Source organism: Anopheles gambiae, chromosome 2 (genome assembly GCF_943734735.2).
Source record: "Anopheles gambiae chromosome 2, idAnoGambNW_F1_1, whole genome shotgun sequence".
Lineage (NCBI taxonomy): Eukaryota > Metazoa > Arthropoda > Insecta > Diptera > Culicidae > Anopheles > Anopheles gambiae.
In genome coordinates, this window is record NC_064601.1 from 50,792,409 (window position 1) to 50,820,397 (window position 27,989).

Below are 27,989 nucleotides of genomic sequence, written 5' to 3' on the forward strand. Positions count from 1 at the left end.
TGGCTGGTTGACTGCATCATGCGAGCTGACGATGGAAGTTGTGTGTGATGACGAAGCGAACGAATAAGTTTATGTAAATCAGCCGCTTTCAGTTGCGGCAATGAAGAAGGCCTGTTCTAGTATCGTCCATCCTGGTGGCTATCACCATGCCCACCATGACAGGCTGTTTGCTTAAGTGTTTTGTTTAGTGGGGGTTGTTTGTTTTTATCAGCATGCCTTTTCTATATTCTCTTTTCCATCGTAGAAATACTGTGCATCGTCTCCGAGTAACGAGTGAACCGGTGAAGATTAGCTGTGCTCTACTGTAATGTGAAAGTTTGTGTACGATAACATGAGCGTGGCGATTCGAAATGAAATCGCTAGCTGTGGTATTTTTTATCGAGTGAAGTGTGTGTATTAGTGTGTGAGATTGTGTTCGTTTAAAGCGGTATAAAGTGTTGGAAAGGGAGAAAAAACCCAAGCACACCTACAAATACACACCAACTACAGCCATGAACACAGTGGGAAGGTTTTGTTCTAGAATTAATTTGTGAATGGGTGCTGCTATATTTTTTATCATCAGTCACAGTGTGGTGCAATAGATAAAAAATAAAACAACAAACGCGACACAACGCAGCATAAAAACACGCGGGCAGCGGCTACAGCACCGAGCCATCGGATGACATTGCAGAGGTATACTGGAGCAGGAAGGAGCTCTTATCAAGCACATCAACGCTTTTCCATTGGCAGGTAGTGATAAATGCGCTATTTGTACTTTATTTCTTTATCATACTGCGGAGTTTGAGAGTGGCTAAAAATATGTCAAACTTCCCTTTAAAATTAGTGCTTCAAGGCCGTTGTCTCTGGTCGCGATAGATCACATCTATTACGTAAAGCAAGCAAGTCTACTTGTAGCTTGTATTTTAGTGAGCAGTTGTATTAACATATTCATGAAGAGATGGGAGATGGTCGTATGAGTTAATTGGAATTTATATCAAACCTAAAAGATGTGTCCATAAACTTTGCCGACCATTATTCATTGCTAATGGTGTTCGAAATGTGACCCTTGCAAACTTTAGTAATCAACGCTGGCACGCGAGAGCGATAAAAAGCATGTCGGGGATCGATCGGGGATGAATCAAGGCGTTCGGATATTATTCCCAAAACAGTCGTTATATGTATCCGTCTTCGATGCATGATATACTTCCGAATAGCACACATCCTTCCGAATTGTTGTAGCGGTTGTCATAAGTAATAGTTGATTAATGAAAGCAAGCTTGTTAAAAATGCCATGCAATATTAAATGCAGCATTTGTGACTTATGAAGCATGTAGAGTGGGTTATCTTTTCTGAGTGTGTCCACTACATTGCAATAAGAACATAATAAGTACGCTGTTATAAACAATCTATCTATCTTTCATCCGTGTTTGCATTTATTCACATGATTCTAATGGTAAAGTTACCAGGCAAAGTTTGTCCAGTGAATAATCTCTTTCGATTTTTGAGTCATTTATCGAAAGCAGACAAAAATGACGATGCATTTTTTTGTTCCACGTTTTCTTTCCAAACTGTTCTAGTGTAAACAAAAACAACGCGTCAAAAAGTTAATTCGTCAATCCTTTCTCGCGTCGAACGTCTGACACAGCATGACTCTAAACTCTCGAAGAAGCAAGAAAAGAGAGGCGCGTTTTTTCCCTCCCTTTTTCGTACCAGTTCCGGGCAGCGATTGATTTGAAACAACAGCAAAGGTAGCACAAAAAAACGCATTGATTCATTACACGCTGAGTGTACTAGAGGTCCAAAAAATGGCATATCATCTATTTCGCTCGCAATCCACGTTGCCGACTGCTTGTGCTAGCAAAAAGCGGGCCAATCTCGGTGAGCACACACGGAACAAGACACCGTAACGCACTGGGAAAACGATCTTGCGTTGGGACGCGGAGCACTCATGCACACCACCCGCTGACACCTGGGCACCATTGAACGCCAAATGGCCATAAAGAACGCGCAACCCTCCCAGTTCTGGATAGATATTTCACATTTCGCAGCTAATGTTCCGGTCATAATTAAGTTCCAACTGGCTACTGAACACCGCACCCCGCCCAGCATACCCAGGGGCGACTCCACTAGGTGAGGTGGGTCAAATAAATCAGGCGTAAGTAAAACAACAAACGGGCTGCCAAGGTATTACGTCGCGGTGGGAAGTAGCGAAGGCAAAGGGAGTATTGATTTACGACACATGATTTACCATGTACGGCTGTCGGGGAGCTACGATTCGGCAAAACAAAGCTCCCTTCCACCCATGGCAGCTCTCTCCATGGCTGACTGGCTTGCAAAACGACCACAGTCGGTTGAGGTGCTGCCCGCCAGTGCGAGCAATAGCAGCTGTTTGACACTACGACCGAAGTACTCGCAATCTCATTAGCACGTCAATTACTTGTGCGGAAGCAGAAAGAAAGAAAGAACAAATCGATATCATGATGCACCCGTTTTGCTGGAGCGAAGGTGGAGAATTTCCAAGTGCGGAGGGTTTTTTTGTACGATACGTTAAATGGTGGCCTTTTGGATTCAATTTTGCGCACAAAAGATGTAACAATTTCAAGCGCAACCATCCCAAAAAACACGCCCCATCTGGACGGAACAATCAAAGATCTCTAGATCGCTTGACCAGGCGTTGCGAGTTGTCTGCCAGAACCAAGTAAACGAAACATTTATCCACTGCCATCGACGACAGCTCGTAATGTTTCCCTTAATTACCACCACGCCGAACCAGCAGCAGTGCCGGACGCTTGGATAGTAACGATCGAAGGTCATCTTGAGATCGTTCGCACGCTTCGCTGGTGGTCAATGTAGCGCGTTGGCTATGATCGTCGTTAATACGGCTACATGCGTGTATTACTACAAGAATAAAAAAAACACAAAAAAAACTTGTTTTAAAATATAATTCTGTGAAGATGATTATTTTTACAAGTGCGTAAAAAATCGATTTCTTGTATGTGTGAGCATTTGCAGCAAAAAGAGAAGATGGCCTCATTCCTTTACAACACTGTGTAGTGATTTGCAAATTTGTATACGAAATGCCAACCGGTCTTCTTTGCCGCGATCGTTGGCACTATCATTCGAGCCAACGAAATTGGCAGACGTTCGATGGGTATCGGACACTGTGCGACCACTGCCCGACAATACTTTAGGCTGCAGACAGCAGCACACTGTTTACCGACCGCTCGTCAGTCTAACCGCACGAACGCCTGCGGAAGTGATCACAGAGCACACTTCAACCTCCTCGACAATGGGGTGAGGATATAGGGCTCTTGTTGGGCCAGAGATTAAGCCAAAGGTGTCCGGTAGTGTGAAGTGTACGAGAATAAAGCAAAAATACACAAACACACACACACACACACACACACACACATCTCGCTGAAAGTACTAACAAACATATACTCGTACCGCATGTGAAGATCGTTCTAAACAAACTGACGGTGCTGGTCAACGTGTCTTGAAATACGCCAGCAGGCCACATGGAGCGGGGGCTATGTAAGCAGTGAAACTAAGCAAAAGCAACAAAAAACTGCACACATAGAAACACATGCACGCACACGTATTTCAGCAAAGTGTATTTCAAGACGATGAGACAACGTACCCTCGGTGAAGTACTTGAGCGATTCAATCTAATTATAGCCGGCCGATTCGGTTGATCCGAAAAATCAAACGAACATCTTCTGATGCCCGTTTCTCCAAGGGGAGCGTTCGGAGCATTAGCTGGCGGGAGCATTTTCGGTGGGCCGACTGCACAACGCACGAAGAGCGCTCCGCCCGGCTGTCCGATGAGCGCAATGAACGTAATTAGCTGTTTACGTAAGTTATGCACCGTTCCAAGTGGTACCAAAAGGTACGGGCGCAAACTCGTCCCCCAGCGGCCGCACACCCGATGGAAGAAGGTTCTTGGACGATTCGGACGTTGGTTTTTTGTTGATTCATGTTTTAGGAAGCCCCTCGGCCCGTTAAAGCATTAGCAGAAGCATTAAAAGTAAATTTAATTTCCTGCTAGTGGGCAATCTGTTTCGTTCCTCCATCGGGATGGGGGATAGCATTTGGATAAGACATGGACTGCAGGAGGTCACAGGACAACCGTAGCACTCTTGTAAGCCCTGCTAAAGCGGTAAATCCCGTTACCATTAGTGCAGATTAAATTTGCTTTGAAGTGAAATGTTTACTTGTCATGCTTTACCTTACGGAGGTGAAACTTATGCTCGCTCTGTGTGAACTGGTTCAAGGTGTTGGCTTTGATGTGTTTGAAGTGAAGTGGTTCTGTGTTTATCGGGAATTTTACTTCTCAAAGTATGCAAATTGTTGTTCCTGGCGTACATAATGATCCACTGAGCAAAACGAACAACTCTTTAATTCCTCCACTCGCAGGGTGCTTATCCTTTCCCTGCGAACTGAAAGCGTGAACGAGCAAGATACGCAACGCTGGAACATTGTGGTATTACTGCTCGTTCTGAAACTCTCCGATTCCGGTGGCCTATCTTATCGGTAGCGGCATGCGGAACGTACTGGTACACGTAGCACAGGACGATAAACCTGGCCGCATTTGTACCGTAGACAATAAGTTCGCCAACCCTCCTGTCGCTCTCGTTTGGAGTGATATAAAATAACTGGAATGCCACCGTGTTCGCTCCGGTCACCCCGGTTCCTCTATCATGATTGAACAGAGCCGGGTACAAAGGGCCACTATCGATTGATCCACGACGCTTTAGCTGCAAAGCGATCCCCGGAGAGAATCCCAAGAAATTCTCATTTTTATCAGCGCTTCCGAGTGGCGTTGGATGATATCTTCCATAGCTGCTGATAGTGATTATCGGACACCATTCGGTTGGAGGGGAAAGGGGAAGATCATAGAGGGAAGTGAAGTAACATTTTGTTCCTGAACTAAAGCAATGATCAAAGTCCGACAGATGAGTTGACAAAAAAATTAAACCTTATGTAGATATGAAGGAAGTACATTTCCAATCGATAGAAACTTTACGGAACAAAAATTTTAAGACACTAACGGGTCTGTAAAATCCGACACATTTCCTGATTGACATTTTGATTTTGCGCCTTCTTTCAAACTACTCGCCAGGAAGCTAAGACAGCTAGAAACAGTTGGTGGGTGTTATTTTGACACGTAGTGATAAGATAAAACTGCGGATCTGCTTTCAATCGCTCACCGTACACCGGCTTATGGGTACCAAAGTCACGCAAAACAAAACCAAACACCCGAACCGTATAGACTTTCTGACAACCCTACGGGTTTCCGACGGGAGAGTATCGATACAGTGACAGCTTACGCTTGTGAGAGCTTCCGATTGACAGCGAACAGCGTGTAGCTGGCGTTGTCAATTGTAAATCTCGCCTGCTACTAACAATTTACATGGCACCCACTTACAATCCTAATCTTGCGAACTGTGTGTTCGCGTAGCATTCAAACAGGGAAACGAGTGTGATGCATGAAATTGATGCGGCTCGTGCGCATCTTCCTCGTGATGGGTGATGACCGACCGATAGCGCACGCAAGATACTGGCTGACCGATAGAATGATTAATCAGTCACGATTGTGTCAACGCCTATCATACGTCTTCCCACCGATCTACCTATTTGAGGAGTCGCTCCGGGTACGCAAGATAAGCATTGTTGACAACATGTACTGCTCCTGTTACTAACAATAACTCCCTCACAAGCACCCGGTTTTATCTTGTCCGGCACTTCACACACGTACACGCTTCGTTTGTTTCATCTCACAACAGGGCCTGGCAGAATGGTGGTACATGGTTGAACAAATGTAATGGCAGGCAAAACATTCCGCCCAAAACATGGACAAACTTTAGTTATGAAAAAAAAAAGAGTGACCGTTGGTGTGGAACGATCAGAACCACAATCATACCCTCGAGTGGTCTCAACCTCCAACTGCGACTCCTCAAGCAGACCGAAAAATCTAATTAACATCAAAACTAAACCACAAGATAGCGTGGCCTGCAGACAGAAAAGGCACATCCCGGTGTAGGGTAACGGTAACCGTTTTAGGACATATTTACATTGCCCACGGAAGGGAATGAGAAAAAAGTATAAAAAGCGTGTGCAAGATAATGTTAGCCCTCACCCCTTGTTGCCTGCAGGCTACAGCTCGAGTGAGACTTTACACGTCTTTCAAGGACTGTTATCTGCCGTGTCACGTAGTTGCTTCTTCGAGGACAGGGTTGGCTTATACCAAACCGATAGCCAATCGGTTCGAGGAGTTGCGGTTGGGGTGCCGGGTTCAAAACGAGAGTCTATCTGTTGCGGATTTTATCTGATCTTAATGGAAGACTTTTGAGGCTGAACAGGGAGCGGGTGTGTGTTTGTGTATGTAAGTGAGTGAGTTAGAGCAAGGGAAAGACGGAGAGAGAGAGAGAGAGACCTGGGAGTTTTATTTCTCACGATGCTGTCCCTGATTATACGGCTCATTACGGTGAAGGGTGGTTGGATGTGCAGGCATGGTGACTGCCGTTGGGGTGTCAAAAAACTGAGATATCGTGAATCCTTTGCCATGAATTCGCTTCTCGTTATTTTTTTCTACTAAAAGTCACGTTTAGGATATGATTTGAGCGTGCTTGGGAGTAAACAGTACTTGTGTACAATGGAGTGGTTTTGCTTCGTTTAATGCTTTCTCGCTTTAAGAGTTCCTTGAAGGGAGGATATATCGGTGAGACAAGGGATAGGAGATCCATTTTTAAGCAACCTTAAATTAAAGAAATTTGTTTTGCAAGACATTAAAGCTCAGCTGGACGGTGAGTGGTTTCGATCTTCTTGGTGCAAAACCGTACTCAACGTCACATGCACACACACTTAGTACGTCGACTCTTTAAAGATGTGTAAACTGGATAGTGAATCATTAAATCTGGTACCGGAAGTTCTAACAACCGTCTACCTTTGCTGCTGGCTCGCTCGGTCGATGACAGTTGACAGCTGAAAGCATCCAGCAAGCACAGCACGGCCACGCTAATGTCTCCAGAGGAGCCGTCCGCAGGCCCGCCTCGAGCCGGCCGTCATTCGGGCAGGTTGGCAGGTTGTCAGCGAGAAAACATTTCTTCCCTTTTCCCGGCGATCACTTCCCCCATTATGCTTAGCTGTCCACTGGCCCTTCAGTGTTAGAGGAATTCACGCTTGCTAAACCAGTAAAGGTGCAGCCAGACGAGGCGAGTGTCGGGCGGGGCGAACGGAGTCGCACTTCCCCACTGTTGCACTGTAGTTGTTTTTATTGGTGTTTTAGCTGCTTATGCCTGGCAAGCTGTCAGTGCTGTGGAGTGGAGCCACCGGTACCACATCCCGATCCCCCGCGAAAACACATTATCTATGATGGAATAATCCATGAGACAAGTATTAATGGAAATCGTTAGTCGGTGGGGCGCAAACACCCTAACGACGAAAGCGCGAAAATCGCTCCGATGAAAAGTGTGTCAAGACTTGGCAGCTAGCGCCGGAACGTCGCTACCGCTCGCTCGTCACCACCACCATCATTATCATCATCATCATCATTTTCATCATCGTCATCTACTTCCTCTTTTATTGCTCTGACACATAGCGGGCGGTGTTGATTTTTGTCGATATTTTCCGTCTTTTGCTTACTGTCTTTCTTTTAACGGAGAGGGTAAACTGCAGCCCCTCCCAGCCCTTTCCACCGGTTGGAGGCGTCGGAGTGACAAACGGGCCCGGGCCCTTTGCCATCCGACGTATCGCACCCTTCGCCCCTTCTGGTCGCTCTGCTCATTCGGGAAGGTCAGCCGAGAATCGTTCCAAAGGACTGAAGCATCATATCTGCGCATTGCCAGTCTAAAAATAAACAAAACTGAAGGCAAGACTTGGAGTTGCAAAGAGCTCGCTTGTCTATTTCATTCAAGATATGTGCGTGCGTGTGTGTTTTTGTTTCTTTTCCTTCCGACCCGTACGAGGTGGGCGGAAAAACGCAAACGGGATCAATGAGTCGCCCTGCTGTTTGGTACGATATTTCAATTTTTGGCGCAGCATACGCTTCTCGGTCGGCCCATTTTTTTCAGCGAATCCAATAAGCGATCATCGATTCTTGTGAGGATCGGAATTCAATATCTGCTGACATGATACTTTTGTTTGTTTGTGAAGGTTGCGCTACTGGTGGTGAAAAGCTGGCCGTTGCAAGATTGGCAGAATCATTGCTACCGAGAGCTGTTGTGGTGGTATTTTACAGACAGCGATTATCTGTCCGTCAAGTGTCGTGTGTAGGAAGGTTTGGTTTATTTTGCACGTATTTGCTCTCAAAACTGGACCACACCAGTTGGAGTTTGTCAGTGGAAAGTATGGGGGAATGTGGATTGACGTAGTGGAATATTGCAGACGAATAGACCTTAAGAGTTTTATTCTGCCAAGGGGAATGAGTTGAGTAAGGAAAAAGTTTGTCTGCGGTTATGTTGCCAAATGACAGTGAAAATACCAGTCATAAAACTGGTTTCTGATTATGATATCTCGTAATTGGATACTGACGTGATGGTGCCATTGATTTCATTCCTTATTATTGCGAAAATGAGAACGAAGCCCTTTCTGTAGTAAAATAATAAGACTTCAAATTGCACGAGACCTTGTTCATGTTTTTGCTTTGATGTTTCCAAAGATTTTATAAAAATATGAATTGTGAAAATATGTTATGAAAGATTTGCATTATGTCTACGCAAGATAGATTTGTTCCATTTAAATGAAATTATTGAAGCAACAAGTATAGTAATAGTAATTGTGATGATGGAAAAGAGAAGATAAAAAATCCAAACGAACTAAACGATGAGTGCGATATTTGAAGGTGTGCGCCGCATTCAACCGCCAAATGAGCAAACCAGACAGACGGACAGTCGGCACAATCGTGCTCCCGGGAAGTAGCTGCACGTACAAGAGCCAAATGTAAACAGTGCGCACAGTGGTGTGCTGTGTGCACTGGCTGGCCACTGTTTACAGCAGCAAAGGAAGGCACCTTTTTGGTTGGTTTTGTTTTCTTTCCTTGGCGCAAGTTTTCCATCGCATTTGGAGAGTGGCAAACAGAAAGGGCGCGATAGTGGCGGTCGGCTCCCTTGTTGGCCAGGATGTCATTTTTCCCTTGCTCATCGTCGGCAGGCACCATCGAGCATGGGAAACGTTTACATGAATGAGTGAGTAAATATTAACATCCTCTTGGGGTGTATGTGTTTCTCAAGAGCGCCCCGATAGCCCGAAGGCGTTGAACGAGGAGGAACGTCAAGAGAAGAAACCCAACTCAAGATGTGATGCCGACATCGACTGGTTCTGGTTGAATTTGATATGGCCAACCAAGGGAGCGAGTGGACATAAGGAGGGAAATACCAACGAAAAGCCAAAGTCCATAAACACGCGCCATGCTTGTGGGTTGGATCATCAATTTTGATGCTCATTTCCAATGCGGAAACGTTATCAGTTTTTGTCGCCAAAAATATTGCCCACTTGTTTGCCGTTTGCCTGAAAGCTTTGACTGGATGGACAGTTGATACGGTTGGGCATAATTGTAGTCTTTTTAAAGATTGAAAGAATTATCGCAAACACAGTACAAGATATAGTGTTTGAATAGGATTTCTTGACATCTTTTTTTTCGCAGTAGAATTATGAAGTTTTGAAGAAAATCGAACAAACCGAAAAAATAGTAGTGGTAGTGCTTGTGTACATAATGTTCATACTTAGAACTATCAGCAAATCAAAGAATAAGATTCAAGATTGTGTTCAAACTAGATTATTTGTTGGTACAGTGTGTTGTGGTTGAGTTTAATTGCATCAGCATCGAACAATGTTCCATTGCCAAATAGTTTCATCACTTTTATGAAGGCCATTATTATTAGGTTGCCATTATTTTAATTTGTGATTTTACATAATGGAGCCAGTTTATCTTTTCAATAAAACGAAAGCAGATCCTGGATTTACTATAAAACTTTTTTACAAACTAAGTACCATCTGTGGAAGCCGTAAAATGAAAACATCAAGGCATTTCTCTTCTTCAGCACATTGAACAAACAAACAAATGAATGCATCTGTGCCGCACGTGCTACCACCACCAGAGAAAACTGCTTCTAACACACTTTCGACAGTCAAGTATCATTTAAATGAAGTCTGTTTGTGCGCTACCGAATGCACATATTTGCTGCAACCCTTTTATTCTGCCGCCGCTGGCCGCCCATGTTTATACAGTGCCTAACGCCACGCCATTCATGCTTTAGTTTACATATTAATAATCGCATTTGGATCGTACAGCAAGCAGACAGGCTGTTGGTAAGGTTGCTAAATATTTGCATTCTTTTATCCTGATTGCTGTAGGAGCACTCTCATCGCCAGTCCCTTTACCTAGCAACAATGTAAGCTCCCGGTGTTATGGCTTCAAGTTTAAGGTCATTTTGCGCTAAATATGCAATTGCTTTGCTTGATGCACTCTAGCTACATAAACAACGCGAGATATTTTGGAGGTATGACTGTTATTGAGTGCTACTGATAGAAAATGTCTATCGTTTTGGCGGTTTCGGGAAGTGTGTGTTTTGAAATACAAAATTGCATTATTGACAGCTTAGGAAGTACCATTTTCAAATTCAAGACAGTTCATGAACAACTAGCAAAGGTTTGCCTTTTTTGTTCAGGAAGTGTACCAGTCTATTTGTTACTTAATTACATGGTTGTAAAATGTAGATATATTTGTTTTGTGTGTCTAGGATTTATTGGTAGTTAAAATATATCTGCCGTACGATGCCGTCATTTTTACAACTTACACATCATTATTGTAGTTTTTTCTGCTAAGTTACAAAAAGGATACAATTACAATCCCTTGCTTTTAAAACCGTACACTATATTTACTCTTTTCTTTGCCTAGCCGTTGATTAAACATTAAACAGTGGTGTGTAATGATGGCTCGTTGAAGCGCGACCAACACTTCAAGTTGCATGTGATTCTGTTTTATCAATATACCTAGCAATACTCTATTTATGATCGATCGCCAGCACCACCGACTTACGAAGGTAGATAAGATTGTGCAATCCGCCAATTGTGGGCAATAAAACTTTACGATTAGCAAAGTATGACTGCACTCGTCATGGTATGCACGAGCAACGGTGAAAAGTATCTCAGCATATAGATAAACGCGACAAAAAGACCTGATCATTACCACCGACATTATCGCCTATGCGGGAGTGAAACGGTAAACTTAACTGCACAAGAAATAACATTCATTATGCAGTCTATCGGCAGTCGCATGTTTATGATGTCACTGTAAAAAGTATTCGACGACGACCATGGTTTAGTTGGTTTTACTGGAAGAGTTAACACGGATCCTATGCATCTTGTTATTTTAATTCTTTGGTATGTCAGGTTTTATCACATCAAGCTATGCTGCAATAATATAGGGCAGAGTTGTGTTTTATCTTTTAAAGGCCGGGCTACATTGATCGTAGTCGCACGTATAATTTCGATTTTCACTAGCGCATCTAGCGGCGGCTGACCGAAGCATTTTGCCAAACAATTTGGGGATGCTCCATAAAATACGTTATTTTCCCATGTTTTTCACTTTAATTGGACTGGAAATGCTTTGTTACTGATACATAAATATGTTGTGCAAGTATTTCAGCCGTTTTTGCATCAAAACACGGTGAAAAAACTAATTAATTTTGAGATCCAACACGACCATTCCCCCGACGACCAAAAAAAGCTTCCACCAGCCGCCGCCAGATGCGCTAGTGAAAATCGAAATTACGCTTGCGAGTACGATCAATGTAGCCCGGCCTTATGTAATTAATTAATAATTAATATGTATACTTAATACGATTCAAGGAACTATACCATAGAATGCAATAAAATAGAACAAAGTAAACATTCATCATTATCAATCAGTATTTCTAGCTTCTCTACCAAAACTACGTGACCTCCGTAACCATAGAGACTTACTTACTTACTTATCCCTCGCTACAACCGCTTTGTGGTCTTGGCCTACCTCAGGAGTGTCCGAAACCATTCAAAATCTCGCGCCTTCGTCTTTCAATCCATTATCCGTTAGAGCCGTGTCCTGTAATATTTGATAGATAAATCAGAAACATTTATTCAATAGCGAAGTTTGTAAGGAGAGGTGAATGTTTTTATAACGTTTCAATCAACCAGTGCACATGGTAACAACCCTATTCAAGCGGCATTCAAAATCGAGCTACCAGTGCTAGCACATTGCTTTTCATAGCTTCAAACAGATGGTCTATCAAACACCTAATTTCTCCCTTTAGAATACATCTATTGAACTCGTTACATTCGCGTGTGGTACTGTATTGATTTATTTATCCCTACCACGCCGTTTTGCAATGAACCACGACCAAAGCAGCACTAGTGAGCACGCCTGCATCCCTATCGTATCCCGGCACCATATCACCCGGGCAGCTCGCTGCTGTATCTAACCATTCATTCAGCAAGCTAATTTTACAGCCATCGGCCAATAGTATGGGATTGAGCTGCATCCTGCTAATTCAATTTCCAACACTTCATCCGGTATCGTGCGCCGGATGCTGGTTTTGTGGGTATGGTAAGAAAAATCGATAACTGTCATGGGGAATAATTTAATGTGCCCTGTATGTGTTTCCCATATTCTCACAAAGCACACTGGCATATACACAGCTGCCTGCAGGTCAGGTGATGCACATATCAAAGTTTGTGCGCCTTCGCCGAAAGGCTGACGGGTGTGCCACGTGATACGATGTCCAGTGTGCAGAAGGAAGTGCATGTTAGTGTACGGGAAAGTTATACACGGTGATGTATTTATTCGTTTCTTTGACGATACAAAGCGACAGAGAGCTGCATACAGAACCGGTATGAAATTCGTGTTGCATCGAGACAAGGGCCGGATCACAGTTTCTGCTGTGCCGTTCTGGCACCAGAGCGATCCTCAACCAGCAGCCCAAAGGCAATGAAGTCGAAAGTCAATGCCAAATGGGACGTGAAGTGTCCTCCCGTTTTGTCTGAATACTTTGCTAACGACGGTTCATCGATGGGAGCTTATAACGAAGGATCTATTACTTGTATTGCTCGAATGTCCTTGCCATCTCCATACGAAAGATCTAAACTCCGTTTAGCACGAACAATACAACATACCCTTCTGTGATGGTGCCCGCAAAAAGAAAAGGTTAGAAAACCATGATGTGACAGCTGTGCAAACAAAGTGCAAACATTCCCGTTCATGCTGGCGTACGAGGATCGTAATCAGGGGGATTGTAGAGCTGTGGTTATTTTTCTTATATTTATCTTTCTACACATTCATTAAAACGATGCCCGTGCCGCATCAGAGAGGCAGACTGGAGCAGTCACTGATAGGATGTTTAAATGCGTCGCAGGTGAAATAATAACCGCTCTAACAAGGCAGGAGCTATTCTTACCTGGACCCTTTGGACACTAATCTTTCCGTAATTCCCGAGATGTGGTACATTTCATTTACCAGCATTTCTGCTACCCATGCGTTAGTTTTGCGTTTTCTTACTGTAACATCTGTGTGTGTGTGTATGCGGGAATATAAAATACGTGCCACAAAAGGATTCATTACTGTCCATGCGGTGCACAACCTACCGTTAGCATGGAATACCCCCCAAAAAAACGCTGTAGATCAACTCGTTCAAAAGGTATCGCAATTGATGAAGCGCTGACGACCATGAGGAAAAGCTCATCCAGAGGTATACTGTGTGTCCGTTCGCTGGCTCCGTCTCTCTAATAATGGTTGCCACACTCTTGGATGAGAAAACTTTTCTACCGATATCATTCAACGATCGAGACAACGGTTTAAGTTTGCCGGGAGTCGGGCGTAAGGTCCCGACCGTGGCGAAGATTAACCATACGATGGGATGGGAGTTTTGGGTTTCCGATTTACATAAAGTGACCCAAGCGCCCCAAACGAGTCGCTCGGTATCGCTAAAGGGATTTGGGATTTGATTAGTTTGCCCTTTCATAACCTCAAAACGTGTGCTGGAGCGTGTTTAGAATGGGTTTCATTGTTCATAAGATACACATCAGGTACGGTGTCCATATCCCATCTAGCACCTGCAGCTAATGCGGGATGTCACCGATGACGGTTGTAATTTGCAGATCCCATCAATCTTCGGGCGAACTAGCAACAGCAACGAGTGAAATAATGTTAGCTCGTGATTTTAGTTCATGTCTAAGTAAACATTCAAAGTGGTTGCGTTTTGGTGCTTTGAAGTAGTGTACTTAAACTGGGTGTTTAATATTGCTGAAGTGAGATATTTCATATGACAATAGTTATGTACTTTTTTATATAATTTGTGCACCCAATTATAATTTATTTCGAGCTAAGTCCATTTGAATCTGGTTCAATTATTAAATCACAATTGAGTTACAGTATTAATGCGGTGCAAAGGTGTCTTGTGAATCCCGATAGCAAGAGCCATTAATCTCATGCAATGTGAGATCAATCATAAATCACGGTAATTTAAACAACAACAAGCATAATTCCGTTATAAATACCTGGTGTTTGGCATGAAACTTGACAGTGATACATTTCTATCCACCTGCAAGCAATAAAATGGGAATGGTGTGATTGCAGGGGACCTCGTACCTCGTAGATGGTACAATAGTTTTTTTTTGGTCAACTTCGAGTTCAAAAATTATGTTAGATATTTTGAGTATGTAAACTCAAGAATTCTCTCATTTAGAATACCATTCCTACTCCTATTCCAATCTCGAATATTTCTACACTAACGAACTAGCTTGTGGAGATTGTTGTATCGTAATGAATTGCAAATTGTACGAATCCCCTGCTAGCTCACATTTGAATCAACAAAACCGGAACAGTTCAATGCAACGAACCACGTCTGCAAACATTAAAGGGGCGAGTCGCGTGAGGGAGGACTGCAATTTGCCATGTTTCGTTAGTCCGTCCATCGAGCATTTCGCTTTGTTTGCTAATTTTCCTTTCAGTGCTGCTGTGCCGCTCGATAAAGGTATAGCTGTTTCATTCTTTCGTTTTTTTTTTCAAATAAACAATGCCAAACAGACAACATTTGCCCTTGACTACGATGCGCTGATGCGATCGTGGTGGCTCATCGTACGATGTGAGAAATACACCGTCCAATGTCAAGCAGGGTGTTGCCGCAATTGCCAGACAAGGTTGGCTAAATAGATACGCTCATTAGCGTGTGTATAGATGAACTATTTAGAATTAACCACTTCATTCAGCTCCCGGAACCATATCCCAAGGGTTGCAGAAGCAAGTATGAAAATCAAAACCACTCCAATTTCAACGGCAACTGCGAGTGTACGAAACCGACACTGCATCCGCGATGATGGGAAGCAAGTAAAGCATCGCTGTATGCGGCGTGCGTGTGCTCTTGGGCAAACCTAACTATTTATTGCGCTGACAGCATTAATTTGCACTGCGGTTGGGCCGGCGGATCGGATAAGCGCGCATCCCACACGACAACCCGGCTCACTTACAAGTGGCACAGGCAGTGGCAAAGCCATCAGCAACTAACTGCTGTTAAACATGCAAATCGGGCGCGTCCTTACGTGGAGCAATCCAGCCCATGTTGACTTGGTTTAGCCGTGCAGCCTGCTTGCATCTCCTGTGGACATTGAGAAGGTGGCGGGTTTCCGCAGCATCGCGATACTTCAACAAAATAGCCTGGAAAAGCTCAGCTTCTTTCGACATCCTTAAGCTTGCTATTCCTCGTGGACTGATGTCACACATGACGGTGATAACTTGTATTGGGTAAGCATCAACCGTATGGTGTTTCGAGGTGAGCTTCAGCGTGACGGAATGTGATTGGATTATGCCACGAATTACAATCAATTATCAGTGAGATGGTTTATGTCTGCTTATGGTTACCGGCGATAGGTGTTTTAAATGGAAAATCAACGATGATGTTGTGGGACAGCTAGTTCTGCTTTCGAAAGCATTCATTTGTAAAGCAAGCTGGGTGAATGATGAAAGCAATGAGATGAAACAGGTATATTGTCAGTGTAATATTAATTAAATTCGCACAAAAACGATGTTTTCTAACCATTAGAATCACAAACTGTTGCTAGAATTAAAAGATGAAAAAGGATAAGTGTTTATCCTAAATAATTGCATAAATCATTGTTCTCATTACTAGAATATGTATTAATTTCCTAGATAATCATAGTTAAATCTCATCATAATAATATACAAATATTCAGTCAACGTTTGTATGTTAATAATGCAATGATTTATAAGCCTCCTTAAAAAAGTTTGATTGATCTCTGATTAAAACATATAATCTGGTAAACAAATGCTGTAATGATTAACATTGTAACTGTTGGCACGATATTTATCTCGTGAAGTTCAGCAACCGTAATGTTTATCACACCAACGTGTTGTCAACGATAGCTCGAATAACTGATAACGAAAACATCAGATAATCCAAACAGATAAAGACAAAAAGATATGTCCAAAGGCGAAACAGCTAGCTTGCCAAAAATAGGGCTAATTAGGACAAAGTTCGGCAGCAGTCGCTAATCAGGGTCAAGCGGGGTATAGTAGCGGGGTCAAGACTGATCAACTAATCGCGAAGAGGCGCCATCGAGAAAGGCAGTAGCCAAAGTCAAGAGACAGAAGATAGACTAATTTTTAAACTGTGTGGAAAAATAAAAATCTATAAAAGTCAGTTTAAAAAAAAGTTTATTAAAGCTACTCAATATCGATTGGTTACCAGGCGTAACAATAGTAGCTGTTCTACAATAATCGATACATTCCTTTTTTGCTGTTAACCTTTATAGCCATGTTGCCTTGAACCACGATATTTCAGTTAAAATTGTAAAAAAAACTAAAACGATCACGATTGAATGTTTCCTTTCCAATAAATAAAGCAGAATTATTGCTCATGTAAACGCACAATCATTTTGTGCTGTAACTTATTTCACTTCTAACACCATACCTCATTCTGTCTTCCGTGATAGACGACGTCATCAAACGCGTGACTCGTACATTGTCGTCATGCAAAAAGACATCAGCGAAGACAGATGCGATGATAAAGAGTAAAGCTTATGCTTGAAAAAGTGCTCCTTCACAGAAACCGGTTCCAGTCGCTGCAATAAGCAAAAAGCGTCGCAGCAGCACTGCTTGTACATGTCGCTTTAACAACAACATGGCCCAGTCCCAGATGTTACCACACATGTGTTGTTTGATTGATTTGAAAAAAAAAAGCATTATAGCGCTTAATTTTACAAGAGTTTTGCGACACCAATAGCCAAAAGCATGGAAAGTTACGAAAATGTAGCTCTTAGAAGATACGTGTAGCTTCCAGTTGATGACGTCAACAATTTCTTATTTTTCCGTCACACTGTACGTCATAGTTATAATCCAGCGAGAAAAGTATGGCGTATAACTAACTTCTTCGAAACAGTTGCTAAACGCAAGTCGGGTAGCAGGAATCTTGACTGACTTCCGCAACGAGGCGAACAAGTGCGATCAATGAAGCCAACTTACTATTCATAATCGATGCTAATTGACTGTCGATGAAGTGAGAAAAGGTGAAGTACACCAATCTGCCCCTTAGGCGCCTTCATCGCGAGCACAGACCTTGCACAACGATCACCACCGGGTGGAACACGATCGTGTGCCGGGCGATGAAGCAGCCAACATGAACATATATGTGTGTGCGTTAGTACGAAGCTGAGGGAAAGCCGCCGTTCTCCCGCTGGGCACTTGAAGATGATAGCTGATTCAATCACTCGACACTTCATGGTAATGCAAGCACGGTCGAACTGCTCCCACGGTGCAATTTCCGCTATTTCCTGCACCGGTAGCGGCATCCAGTCCCGTCATCACCGTCTAATTTTCGTCTTACTCGCAGGAGTTGAATGGTGCCAATTCCCCCCGAGAATGCAAATAGATATTGATTTAGAAGCGAGCGGTTTATGTAAAGCTGAATGTATCCATCGTCATGCAGAATGCAGAGTGTAAGCAGTGCCGGGTAGTACGTCCAGCAGAAGGCCCCGAGTAAAGTTCTAGGCTAATGCTAATCATTCCACTGCAGCGGAAGATGATTCAGGTCACATTTCAATCACGAAATGAGTAATAGTGAAGCGAGAATAATAATGCAGACGTTCTGTCCGTCCGCTGGTACGGCAAACCATTCTGCTTCACAAACCCATCTCTCCAGCTCGCTTGCCATTCTAGCCAGGTTAAGGATACGATCTCGAGACAATAGGATGGAACCGTGAAAGTGCACTTCACGCAAAGCACCGGAACAATCTGTTGGAGGGCTTTTGTCGTTATATCTGGAAAATAATTTCCATTTTTCTGCTTCTGGATGGTATTCTGCAGGAAGAAGCGTCAATCCATGGGTATGTGAGTTGGTACAAAATGAATATTTAATGTTAGTGGAACAGGGAAAAGGGCTAATAATTTGAATTGTATCATATTTTTTTCACGTAGCGAAACGAACAGGCATATCTGTGGTACTTTGTAACACTTTACTTTAGTGGTGAGTCTTTTCCTGGAATAGAGCCGTTTTCACAATTACCTCTATCTACATTGTTGTCCAATGTCGTGTTTAAAGGTATGTAGATTTTAGTCACATTCCGTTTGAATTCAAATTGTTTGTCGCTTCAAATCATCAACTCTGAAAAATTAGTTCATCAGTGTGGCGTGGTAGTGTCGTTGTTAATCACTCGCAGTGTATAAAACACTGCAACCGTCCGCCCTCTTCTAGCCTCTGCAATTGAGCACTCTCAATGCGTGTCACATCTCGCGCTAGTCGGCAAACGACACGCTCACTACTGCAAGCTTCTATGTAAGTGCAGTGCTTGGCTCGGTGTAGTGCCGAAAAGAGTGCATTCGCTACACTTGAATTGCTTTATACCGTGTACCGTTTTTGCACGCCACCTTCTCGGTTCAGCCCGTTCCCGCGGCCTTACTGTTTGAATCTGTCGAGGTCACAGTGGGCAGCACTTCATTGTGCACTCAAATTTCATCCAATTACACTAATAATGGAACAGCATCGTATGTGCATTCAAATGCGGTAACGTACCGAATGGCAGCTGAAGGGTAGCATTCAGAATAGTGACCGGGGATGTTCTCTTGGGGTGCAACGATAACGTAAGCACGAGCGCGCGCGTGCGGGTGCGTCGTAGGGTGAAATGCATCATAGTTTCAGACGATTAAATAGCTTCCCGCTCGTGACTGTCACCGCGTTCGGGTGGCGTTTGATTGTGAAGAAAAATGGAAACAATCAAGATAGCGTGCGTGAAGACGGTTCAGTCTCATTTGAGGGCGATTCTTACCACCCTTTGATGGCATTGGCAAAACCTTGGCTGTAGCAGTTTGAGGTAAAATTAGCGACGGGCGGAATAAAGATAACATCATCGGCAGCAAACGTGTTTGTTGATCATGGTCTAGTGAATATTTAATATTTTGATGAGAGTTTACTTGCTACAAATTAGTGGGACACAGTGATGTGTACTAAACTGAGACACGCACTCATGTGGCAACATCATTCATCATAAATATCGCTATATAAGATAATATCGGACACGCTATACTGTTAACGCATAAGACTTCTTTAAAAATTTGTTTGATTTAAATACGTTATGCTGAAAAATGGCTGATTTAAACAATCATCATGTTGTGAAAATTATACAAAGAGCCCTCTTATGGAATATTAAGAAAGGCCTAAAAATGGCACTTAAAAGCTATAGATTTTTATGACTTTGTTTCTAATAAAAAAGTACAGATTATCCTAAAACTATTTCAACTGCTTAAAACTTTCCGATTGTTGATTGTTCTTAATGTGCCTTGTAATACCTAAATCTTGTTCATTTTGGTTTAACCTCTTACTTATGGATTGATTACTAAGCTTTTCTGCATAACAGCGGGAATGTTTTTGGCATTTTTTTAATCACAAATGTCAAAAGCAATGTCATTGATGTTTTGTAAGTCAATTTATTCATTTTCCTGGTGTCAATTTCTGTTAAAGTTTTCTGTTCCCTGCTCCAGTTTCAATTTTTGGTCAGAAACACATTCAGTCACTTTCCCAAACATGATCGAAGAGGAGCGATAGTAGCAGTTGCCTACATTAAACGGTTGCTTTATTTTGCTTCAAGGGTATCCGGCTTAGTTATGCGTACAATATGGCAAAATGTTCAAAAACGTCATAGGAAACCCGTTCTCGAATTCTATTTTTATTCGACCATTTTATGTCATTTTTGTCATTGCTTCGATCATTCGTGCTTCGCTCGAGTTAAGGAAAGCGGGTGCATGTTTTTACTTAAGGACTTTTGATTTGTTTCGATTTTAGGCCTTGCTTCGTGTCAAATTTATTCTAATGGTACAGTCTCATTTCAATCATGCTATTCGTCCACTAATTGATTTTATTACATTATCACCGAGAACGTTAAATTGTTTGTGTAACTGTGCGCTATGAAAAGTATTGTGGTTTGGCTAATATAATAATTTAATTGTTTTCAAAGCCACTGCTTAATAAAATAATAAAAAAATAATCTATTAAATATACATTTTAAAACAAGCACTTTTGCGTATTAAAATACGTTAAAAGCGTCAACTGACAACACAACGAAAATAAATCAATATCGTTTCAATCAACACAAGTCGACCGGGGTTCCGCTTCCAGTACGCACGTAGCTTAACGATTGTTGCGCGAGCCACAGTGCAATAAATCACCGCTTAGACACGCTCGAGGGTTATAATGGTGCTGCGGCATGCAAAGAGTGCAATATAAGCAGCGCCACCCGACACCGTTTATGGGCCGGACGTCGTGCGCAACCCGGGGACGCATTCATGCCCGGCTGACGACTTCCTAGCAACACCCCCCTTCTTTTCCCTTCTTCCTCTATCAACCATTAGTGCAACGGAACGAAACAATTAAACAAGACCATACTTAGCATTGGTTTGTCAATGCGCAAGCAAACATAGATAACAGATAAATTGCCAGTGGTCTCCACGCATTCTAGCTCGTTTCCTCTCTCGGCACGAGTGGTGGAGCAAGCTCTCCTTAGAGCGAAAGAAAGAGATATAGAAAGATAGAGAGGTAAAGAGAGATATAAAGAGAGAGAGAGAGAGACGGAGAGAGAGAGAGAGAGAGAGAGAGAGAGAGAAATCATTTCCTTCCACATGTGAATTTCGCCCCTACGAAACCACTTCGCCCCGTTAGCCTATTATAATATTGACATTCCAATGGTTCCGACACTCGGCATAATTTACATCACAGCTGGACGGTTCCCACACGCGGCTTCTACACATGCACGCACACACCCATACTCACAGTGAGCTTGTAGTTGCTGGAGGAGCTCGCCAACATCATCGTTATCGTGCGATAGCGTAGGTATATGGGAAAATAAAGTGTGCCAAATTAATTAGTTCAATAAGCAATCATGCTCTGACAGTGAGATTGATGAGCTGATCAAACTGATTGAGGGCAGTAAGGACGACAAACTGGAAGCAAAGAAGGAACACGCAGCAGTGCTGTGCGTTGTGGGATTGGAATACTTGGAAACATTGCCATACTTCGCAGCAGATACTGCTATTTAAAGCAATGTAAAAATAGATCTACACTACTGGATTATATTTATCGTTGTTAATTGGTGGTTTTGTTTTGCGGAGTATTGGAGAAATCCCTCCCTAACCAGCCAGCAATGTTGATTGAGTATTGTTGCAATTATTTTGTAAAAACACACTCGCCAGCCCACACCAAACTTTCCCGTCGTACCGTCGTCGCTGCTGGCCAAACAAAAATCGGCAAGTGTAATTTCGTGCACGATGGAAGCATATAATTGAATTTTGGTTGCACGTGGTTGGTCGTATTGGGCCATGTTTTGGGCCTCACGCATTAAAAAAAACAAACAGGAAAGCGATAAATTGATTAAGCTTTCAGACCGGAAGTTTTTCAGTACACAGCTTCGGCTACAGGGCCAAACAGGTGACAGAGTTTGCTAAGGGAGAGTGTCGGAGGTGACCGCCCTTGTTTACGACGGTGGTGAGCGCAAAATTAATTACGTGTGAAAAGCAACACCAACGCGTGAACCATCAGGCGCTGGTGGTTAGTGCTGCCCGATTAGCGGATTCGAGTTGAACGGGGGAGGGTGTGAGCTGGTGGGAAAAGAGGAACCTAAATACTAACGGGATGTCATGTTCCGGTTTGGGTGCTGGGTGTAAATTATATTTACAACAGGCAAGCATGATTTACTACTGTTTGGATAGTAATATGTTTGAGGTTGTTTAATTCAGAATCGTACCCTGGTAGATGTGTTATTCATAGACCATTTTAAGGAAACAACATAGATGCAAATATTTATGGTTCTGATTGAAATAGCAAAACATTAGTGTTTTCATATGACAAGGACTTAAAGTAATATTGACGATTTAATTAATATGAGTAGAGATGAGATGATTGTCAAACGCAATAGATAATGACAAATTTTAAACAAACGTGACCACGAAGTATGACGTGTACTACATTAATAGATGCTCAATAAAATGTTTATTATACCGGCATAAAAAGAACCTCCATACTCGAATATTGTTTTGACTTTTTGCCTTTCCTTTCCACCAAATAGCATCTACACCAATATCATTAAATGAAGATATACTTCAATGTATCACTTAATCTGCTACAAGGCATGAGACGTTCTGTCGCTATCAAAATAAGAAGTTCAAAACACAATGTACCGATGGCACAGTACAGTAATTCGATTTGCTTTAACACCATAAACATCGATAAAACACGACCCTGACCCATACCGTTCGAAGCTCATAAATTTCTCCCGACACGAAAGCATTCACGCTGTTGGACATGGGCCCACGGGAACAAGAACGTTAATGTTTCCAGACAACCGTGCAAAAGTCACCCTCGGCGGACTAATAAACTTACGTCACGAGAATCCACGGTCGTGCGAGGCGGCGGGTTGTTTCAGCAAATTGAATGAAGACAAATAAAGATAACCGACACTCGTGTGGTAGTTTGCTGGGTTTTGGATCTTCGCACCTGTGCGCGCTGCTGGTTCACTTGACCATTCGCAGCCTCACCCGGCAACATGACGCGCCTAGTCTTGCGAGGCGGGACGATGCGCACAAGCACGCACTTCCTATCTGACGCGTAAACAAACTACAAACGCGTCTACCGGGCGCCTACCGGGGACTATGGACAGTTATTTGGACGCGTGGGCGCCAATAAACCGACAGTGCATGGTTTCGAAAGCAGCAGGTGGTGTTTCGATGTTGAGTCCGCGTAGACAGTCACGCTAAAAACACGCTGGCTGTGGTGTAGTTGACATTCATGCTCGGTATGTGGCGTTATTTTGGAACAGCAACATTTTTTATGAACCATCCCAGTTTCACGCTGATAAACCTTATTCTTGGCGGTAAAGAGCTTGTTGTAAGCATAGAGATTCGACGTGAACAAACTAATAAGCAGTAAAATGTGTGAAGTACAACCCGACGGCTGTTAGTAATGTTATTGATGCTAAGAAACAAATTTATGAACTTCACAGAAAAAAAAACACATAATTTTAAAGTACATAACTAACATAAGGCGGTCCCGTGGTACAGTCGACAACTCAAACGACTCAATAACATGCCCGTCATGGGTTCAAGCCTACAATGGACCGTCCTCCCGTAGCAAGGACTGACTATCCGGCTGCGTGATAATGAATTAAGTCTCGAATGCCTGTATAGGCCGGACGCCAAATAGAAGAAGAATCAACATAAACATCAAGAAGAAGACGTCTTGTAATTTAAAATGATGTTTTTCCAGGGACACATTAAATTTTATAATATTTTCAACTTCATGCACTTCTTTGCTTGTTGTTCGACCATCCATCATCTTAAGTACTTATCGATCTTTTCGTTTCCCTTAGTTTATGTTTTTTTTTTTTTTTTTTTTTTTTTTTTTTTTTTTTTTTTTTTTTTTTTTTTTTTTTTTAACTGATGAAGTTATGGGAGAATTTTCTTTTTTTTTTTAAAGTCAGCACTTCATTCTATACGCTTTTGTTATTTTGAATAAATAATTGGAATGACCACAACATTTACCAAATCTCATTTTTACTTATTTTGAAGCATTACCAAGGAATAATTTTGCCAGGAAAATTTATCTGTTCAACGAAACAACTGGCATTTAAGATTGAAGGACATTCGAGATTGGAGCACCATCGAAAGTGCGTGGAATTTTCTAACACTTATTGTTTGGTGTAAATGTACAATGCAGTCGCGGATACTCACTGACTACGTTAAAGAAGAGAGGGTACCTATGATTAAAATACCATATTACATTTCATGTAGATTTTTTTAACTAAATGGAACTAAACTGAAATCTTTTTATGAGAAAAAAACCTATGTCTAAATAAAGAAAAGATTTGAAAAAAAAGATTTGTACAAATCTAAATAAAGAAATTTGTACAAAAAACAGCAATTGTATTCTTGTTCATACATTTCAACCTAGTTTAACTGTGTATGCACAATTGGCACAATATAAAATTTTGTGTTAGAATTACAAATTGTCTGGCTATTATTAAGTGTTAGCACGTTTTTTGTGTTGACTGTTTTGGCTGCGTGAAAAAGGTAAACAACACAACTGCTGTCACCTAGCGACCGAGATATGTAGATAAACCAAGTTAGAAAAGGTGCCGCTAGGTGGCGTAAAGGTTGTTATCAACTGAAAGAGGCAAACATATACATTGCGAAAGAGATGAAGAGACACGATCCAGCCTCCGGTCATACACCCCATAAAGGTCGAGCATAAGGGCATAGACAGGAAACGGCGCGAAACTATTGGCAGTAGCAAAAGCGAGTGTGACCGGACAAGTTAAAAATATAGAATTTGCATCAAAACGTCAAAGATCATTTTCTTATTTCAAACACCCGGAAAGAAATTGTTACCGAAGTAACAAAGTTTTTAACTTTCACACTTGTATTTTCGCGAGTTATAAATTTACGGCATAAAAATGCAGAGTGAAGAAAATCGCTTCGATTGTGGTGCCTGCGATAAAGCGAACACCGTGGACGATATGGTGCTGTGCGACGGTTGCGCGAAGTGGTACCATTACGGGTGTGCTGGCGTCACCGCAAACGTAGCGAAAAGAAAGTGGTTCTGTGTTCAGTGTGTGAAGAAAGTGCCTGTGATCGGGAAAAGCGAGGCCAAACCGACGCTACGTGAGGAAGTTAGTGCAAAGGACAACAAGCCCGCTGAAAGCTGCCAGAATGTAGAGAAGCAGGGAGCAGCTGATAGCGAGGGTGGCAGTTCGGAGCGAACCGTAGTGCAGGATAAGCCAAGTCCACCCCAAACGGCCAAATCTAAAGCACCAAGCACAAGACGGGGCGGCTCAGCGTCTTCTCAACTATCTGTGCGAAACGCCTTAGAGCGCCTGGCCAAGAAACAGGAACTTGAGAAGAAAATGGCCGAGAAGGAGTTCCAGCTAAAGATGGCCAAAATGGAGCTCGAGCAGGAGGAGCTCAGGATGCAACTCGAGGAGCAGCTCGACATCGAAGGCTCGGAATGTTCCATCATAAGTGGCAAAAGTGTAAGAGCAAAAATTTGGGTAAGAGATCAAAATCAGGCTTTGGCTAAACCTGCTCAAGTGCAGACTCATCCGCAAACTGAAGCGTCACCAGTAACGAAAAGACGAATAGCTGAAAATAATCTGGAAAACGCGATGGTGGAAAGAAACGGCTTGACCCCCAGCCAAATAACTGCGAGGAACCACTACCCAAAACAGCTGCCAAAATTTAGTGGTTCTCCTAAAGAATGGGCCGTGTTCATAAGCTGCTACAACGAGTCCAATGAAGCCTGCGGATTCTCTAATAGAGAAAATTTGTTGCGCTTAGAAGAGTGCCTTCATGGTGCAGCTAGAGAGGCAGTGCAATCAAAACTCACGACGCCAAACGCAGTCCCAGACATTATCAAAGTGTTGAAACGACTCTATGGACGTCCTGCCCTAATCGTACAAGAGTTAATCGACAAGGCACGACAAACCGAAGCGCCCAAACCAGAAAACCTAGAGTCGCTGATTAAATACGGGTTAGCAGTGCAACATTTCTGCGACCACCTAGTAGCAGCAGACTTAGAAGACCACCTACAGAACCCAGCAATACTAGGAGAACTAGTAGAGAAACTCCCAGCATCAAGGAGACTGGAGTGGTCGCGATATAAATGTGGTCTTCCACATATCAGTTTGCAACAATTTGGTGAGTTCATGGATGAATTGATGGAGCATGCCTGCGAAGTGTGCAATTATATTCCACAACAACCCACAAACCCTCCTCCTCCTCGCTATCGAACACACCATCACACTGATACTCTTGAAAGGGGAACCCTAGCACAACCACGACGTTACACCTGGCAAGAGCGGAAATGTCCTGCGTGTGGTGATACAGGTCATCGAGTGAGGAACTGTCAAGAGTTCCGACTAATGAATGTGCAGAACCGTTTGGATGTAGTAGATCGGCATGGATTATGCAAGCTGTGCCTTAACCAACATGGCCTACGACGTTGCTTATCGCGATTCCGATGCGAGATAAACGGGTGCGAAGCTCGCCATAACGCATTGCTGCATTTGCCGTCAGCGACACGTTGTGCAGAGGTACTAGCCCATAACGGTACGACAAAAGCTGGTGTGCTGTTCCGAATCGTACCAGTCGTAGTGCACTATGGACCGAAAAGTGTAGAAACTCTGGCTTTCCTGGATGAAGGTTCATCCTTAACCTTGATGGAAACCAGCCTGGCCAACACCCTTGGCGTAAGCGGAAGACCAGAGCCCTTGGAACTAAGCTGGACAGCCGATGTGACGAGAAAGGAAAATGCATCACAACGAGTAGACGTGCAGATTTCGGCGCGAGGCGACGATAGACGTTATGAGCTTTCCGGCGCTCGTACGGTCGAAAAGCTAAGTCTGCCGAAGCAAGAACTAAACCGCAAAATCCTAATAAATAACTTTTCTCACTTTCAGAAATTGCCGATCCCGTCGTTTCTGAAAGCTGAGCCAAAGTTATTAATCGGGCTGCAACACATGGAGCTGCTTACACCACTGGAGACCCGGACGGGGCAGGCAGGCGAGCCGGTCGCTGTGAGGAGCCCTCTTGGATGGGCTGTGTACGGACCGTACAACGACACGACGAGCGGCGTCTTGATGCAGCATATTGGTCCGGTGCAACCCGGCAATGCGGTGCAACGCGACACTGAAGACAGCGACGGAGACCTGAACATGCTGCTCCGTGATTATTTCACATTAGAAGAGGAGATTCGTCCGGCTCCAAATCAACATTAGCAACATGCCCAGATCTGGCTGATACACTCCAAAACAGCTACAAAAGAAGCCGGAAACTATCTAGCGAAATGTGGGACAGATGGTTGAAGGAATATTTTCCTAACCTCAATCTTAGGAAAAAGTGGCGAGATGACAACATACCAATCAGGGTCGGAAACTTGGTATTTATTACGGAAGGAAGTCGAAAAGATTGGGTGAGAGCAATTGTAGAAGAAACAATAGCTGGGCGAGACGGACGAGTGAGACAAGCAGTAGTAAGGACAGCGTCTGGAAAACTTTTGAAACGAGCAGTGGTAAAACTTGCCTCTATAGAAACAGAAATGTTAGCACCGGAATTATGAACATTTATATTAGCACTGCACTGAGTCAACCCCTACATCATATATTGTCCATACACACTTTAACGCTTAGAAGAAGCATCAAATAGAAACGTGCCAGTATTTTAAGTAAATCCTGCGCAACTTAGGATTGACGGGGTGGGGTATGTTAGCACGTTTTTTGTGTTGACTGTTTTGGCTGCGTGAAAAAGGTAAACAACACAACTGCTGTCACCTAGCGACCGAGATATGTAGATAAACCAAGTTAGAAAAGGTGCCGCTAGGTGGCGTAAAGGTTGTTATCAACTGAAAGAGGCAAACATATACATTGCGAAAGAGATGAAGAGACACGATCCAGCCTCCGGTCATACACCCCATAAAGGTCGAGCATAAGGG

General features: G+C 43.0%; 1 protein-coding gene across 14 annotated transcripts in view; it reads left to right on the forward strand.

Moving 5' to 3' along the window:
* Nucleotides 1-27,989, forward strand: part of LOC1274064 (5-hydroxytryptamine receptor 1) — a 52,582-nt gene that overhangs the window by 3,241 nt on the left and 21,352 nt on the right. For 7 of the 14 annotated variants that reach the window (XM_061641525.1, XM_061641538.1, XM_061641524.1 and 4 more), the window contains exon 2: nucleotides 245-729. Coding sequence is in view for 1 of the 14 variants with exons in the window: in XM_061641523.1 (XP_061497507.1) it covers nucleotides 24,958-27,276 (2,319 nt within the window). In the remaining 13 variants the exon portion in view is untranslated. Of the gene's footprint in view, nucleotides 1-244; nucleotides 27,410-27,989 lie in introns of those variants that run through there. The other 7 variants (XM_061641529.1, XM_061641532.1, XM_061641535.1 and 4 more) reach the window with 2 other exon arrangements.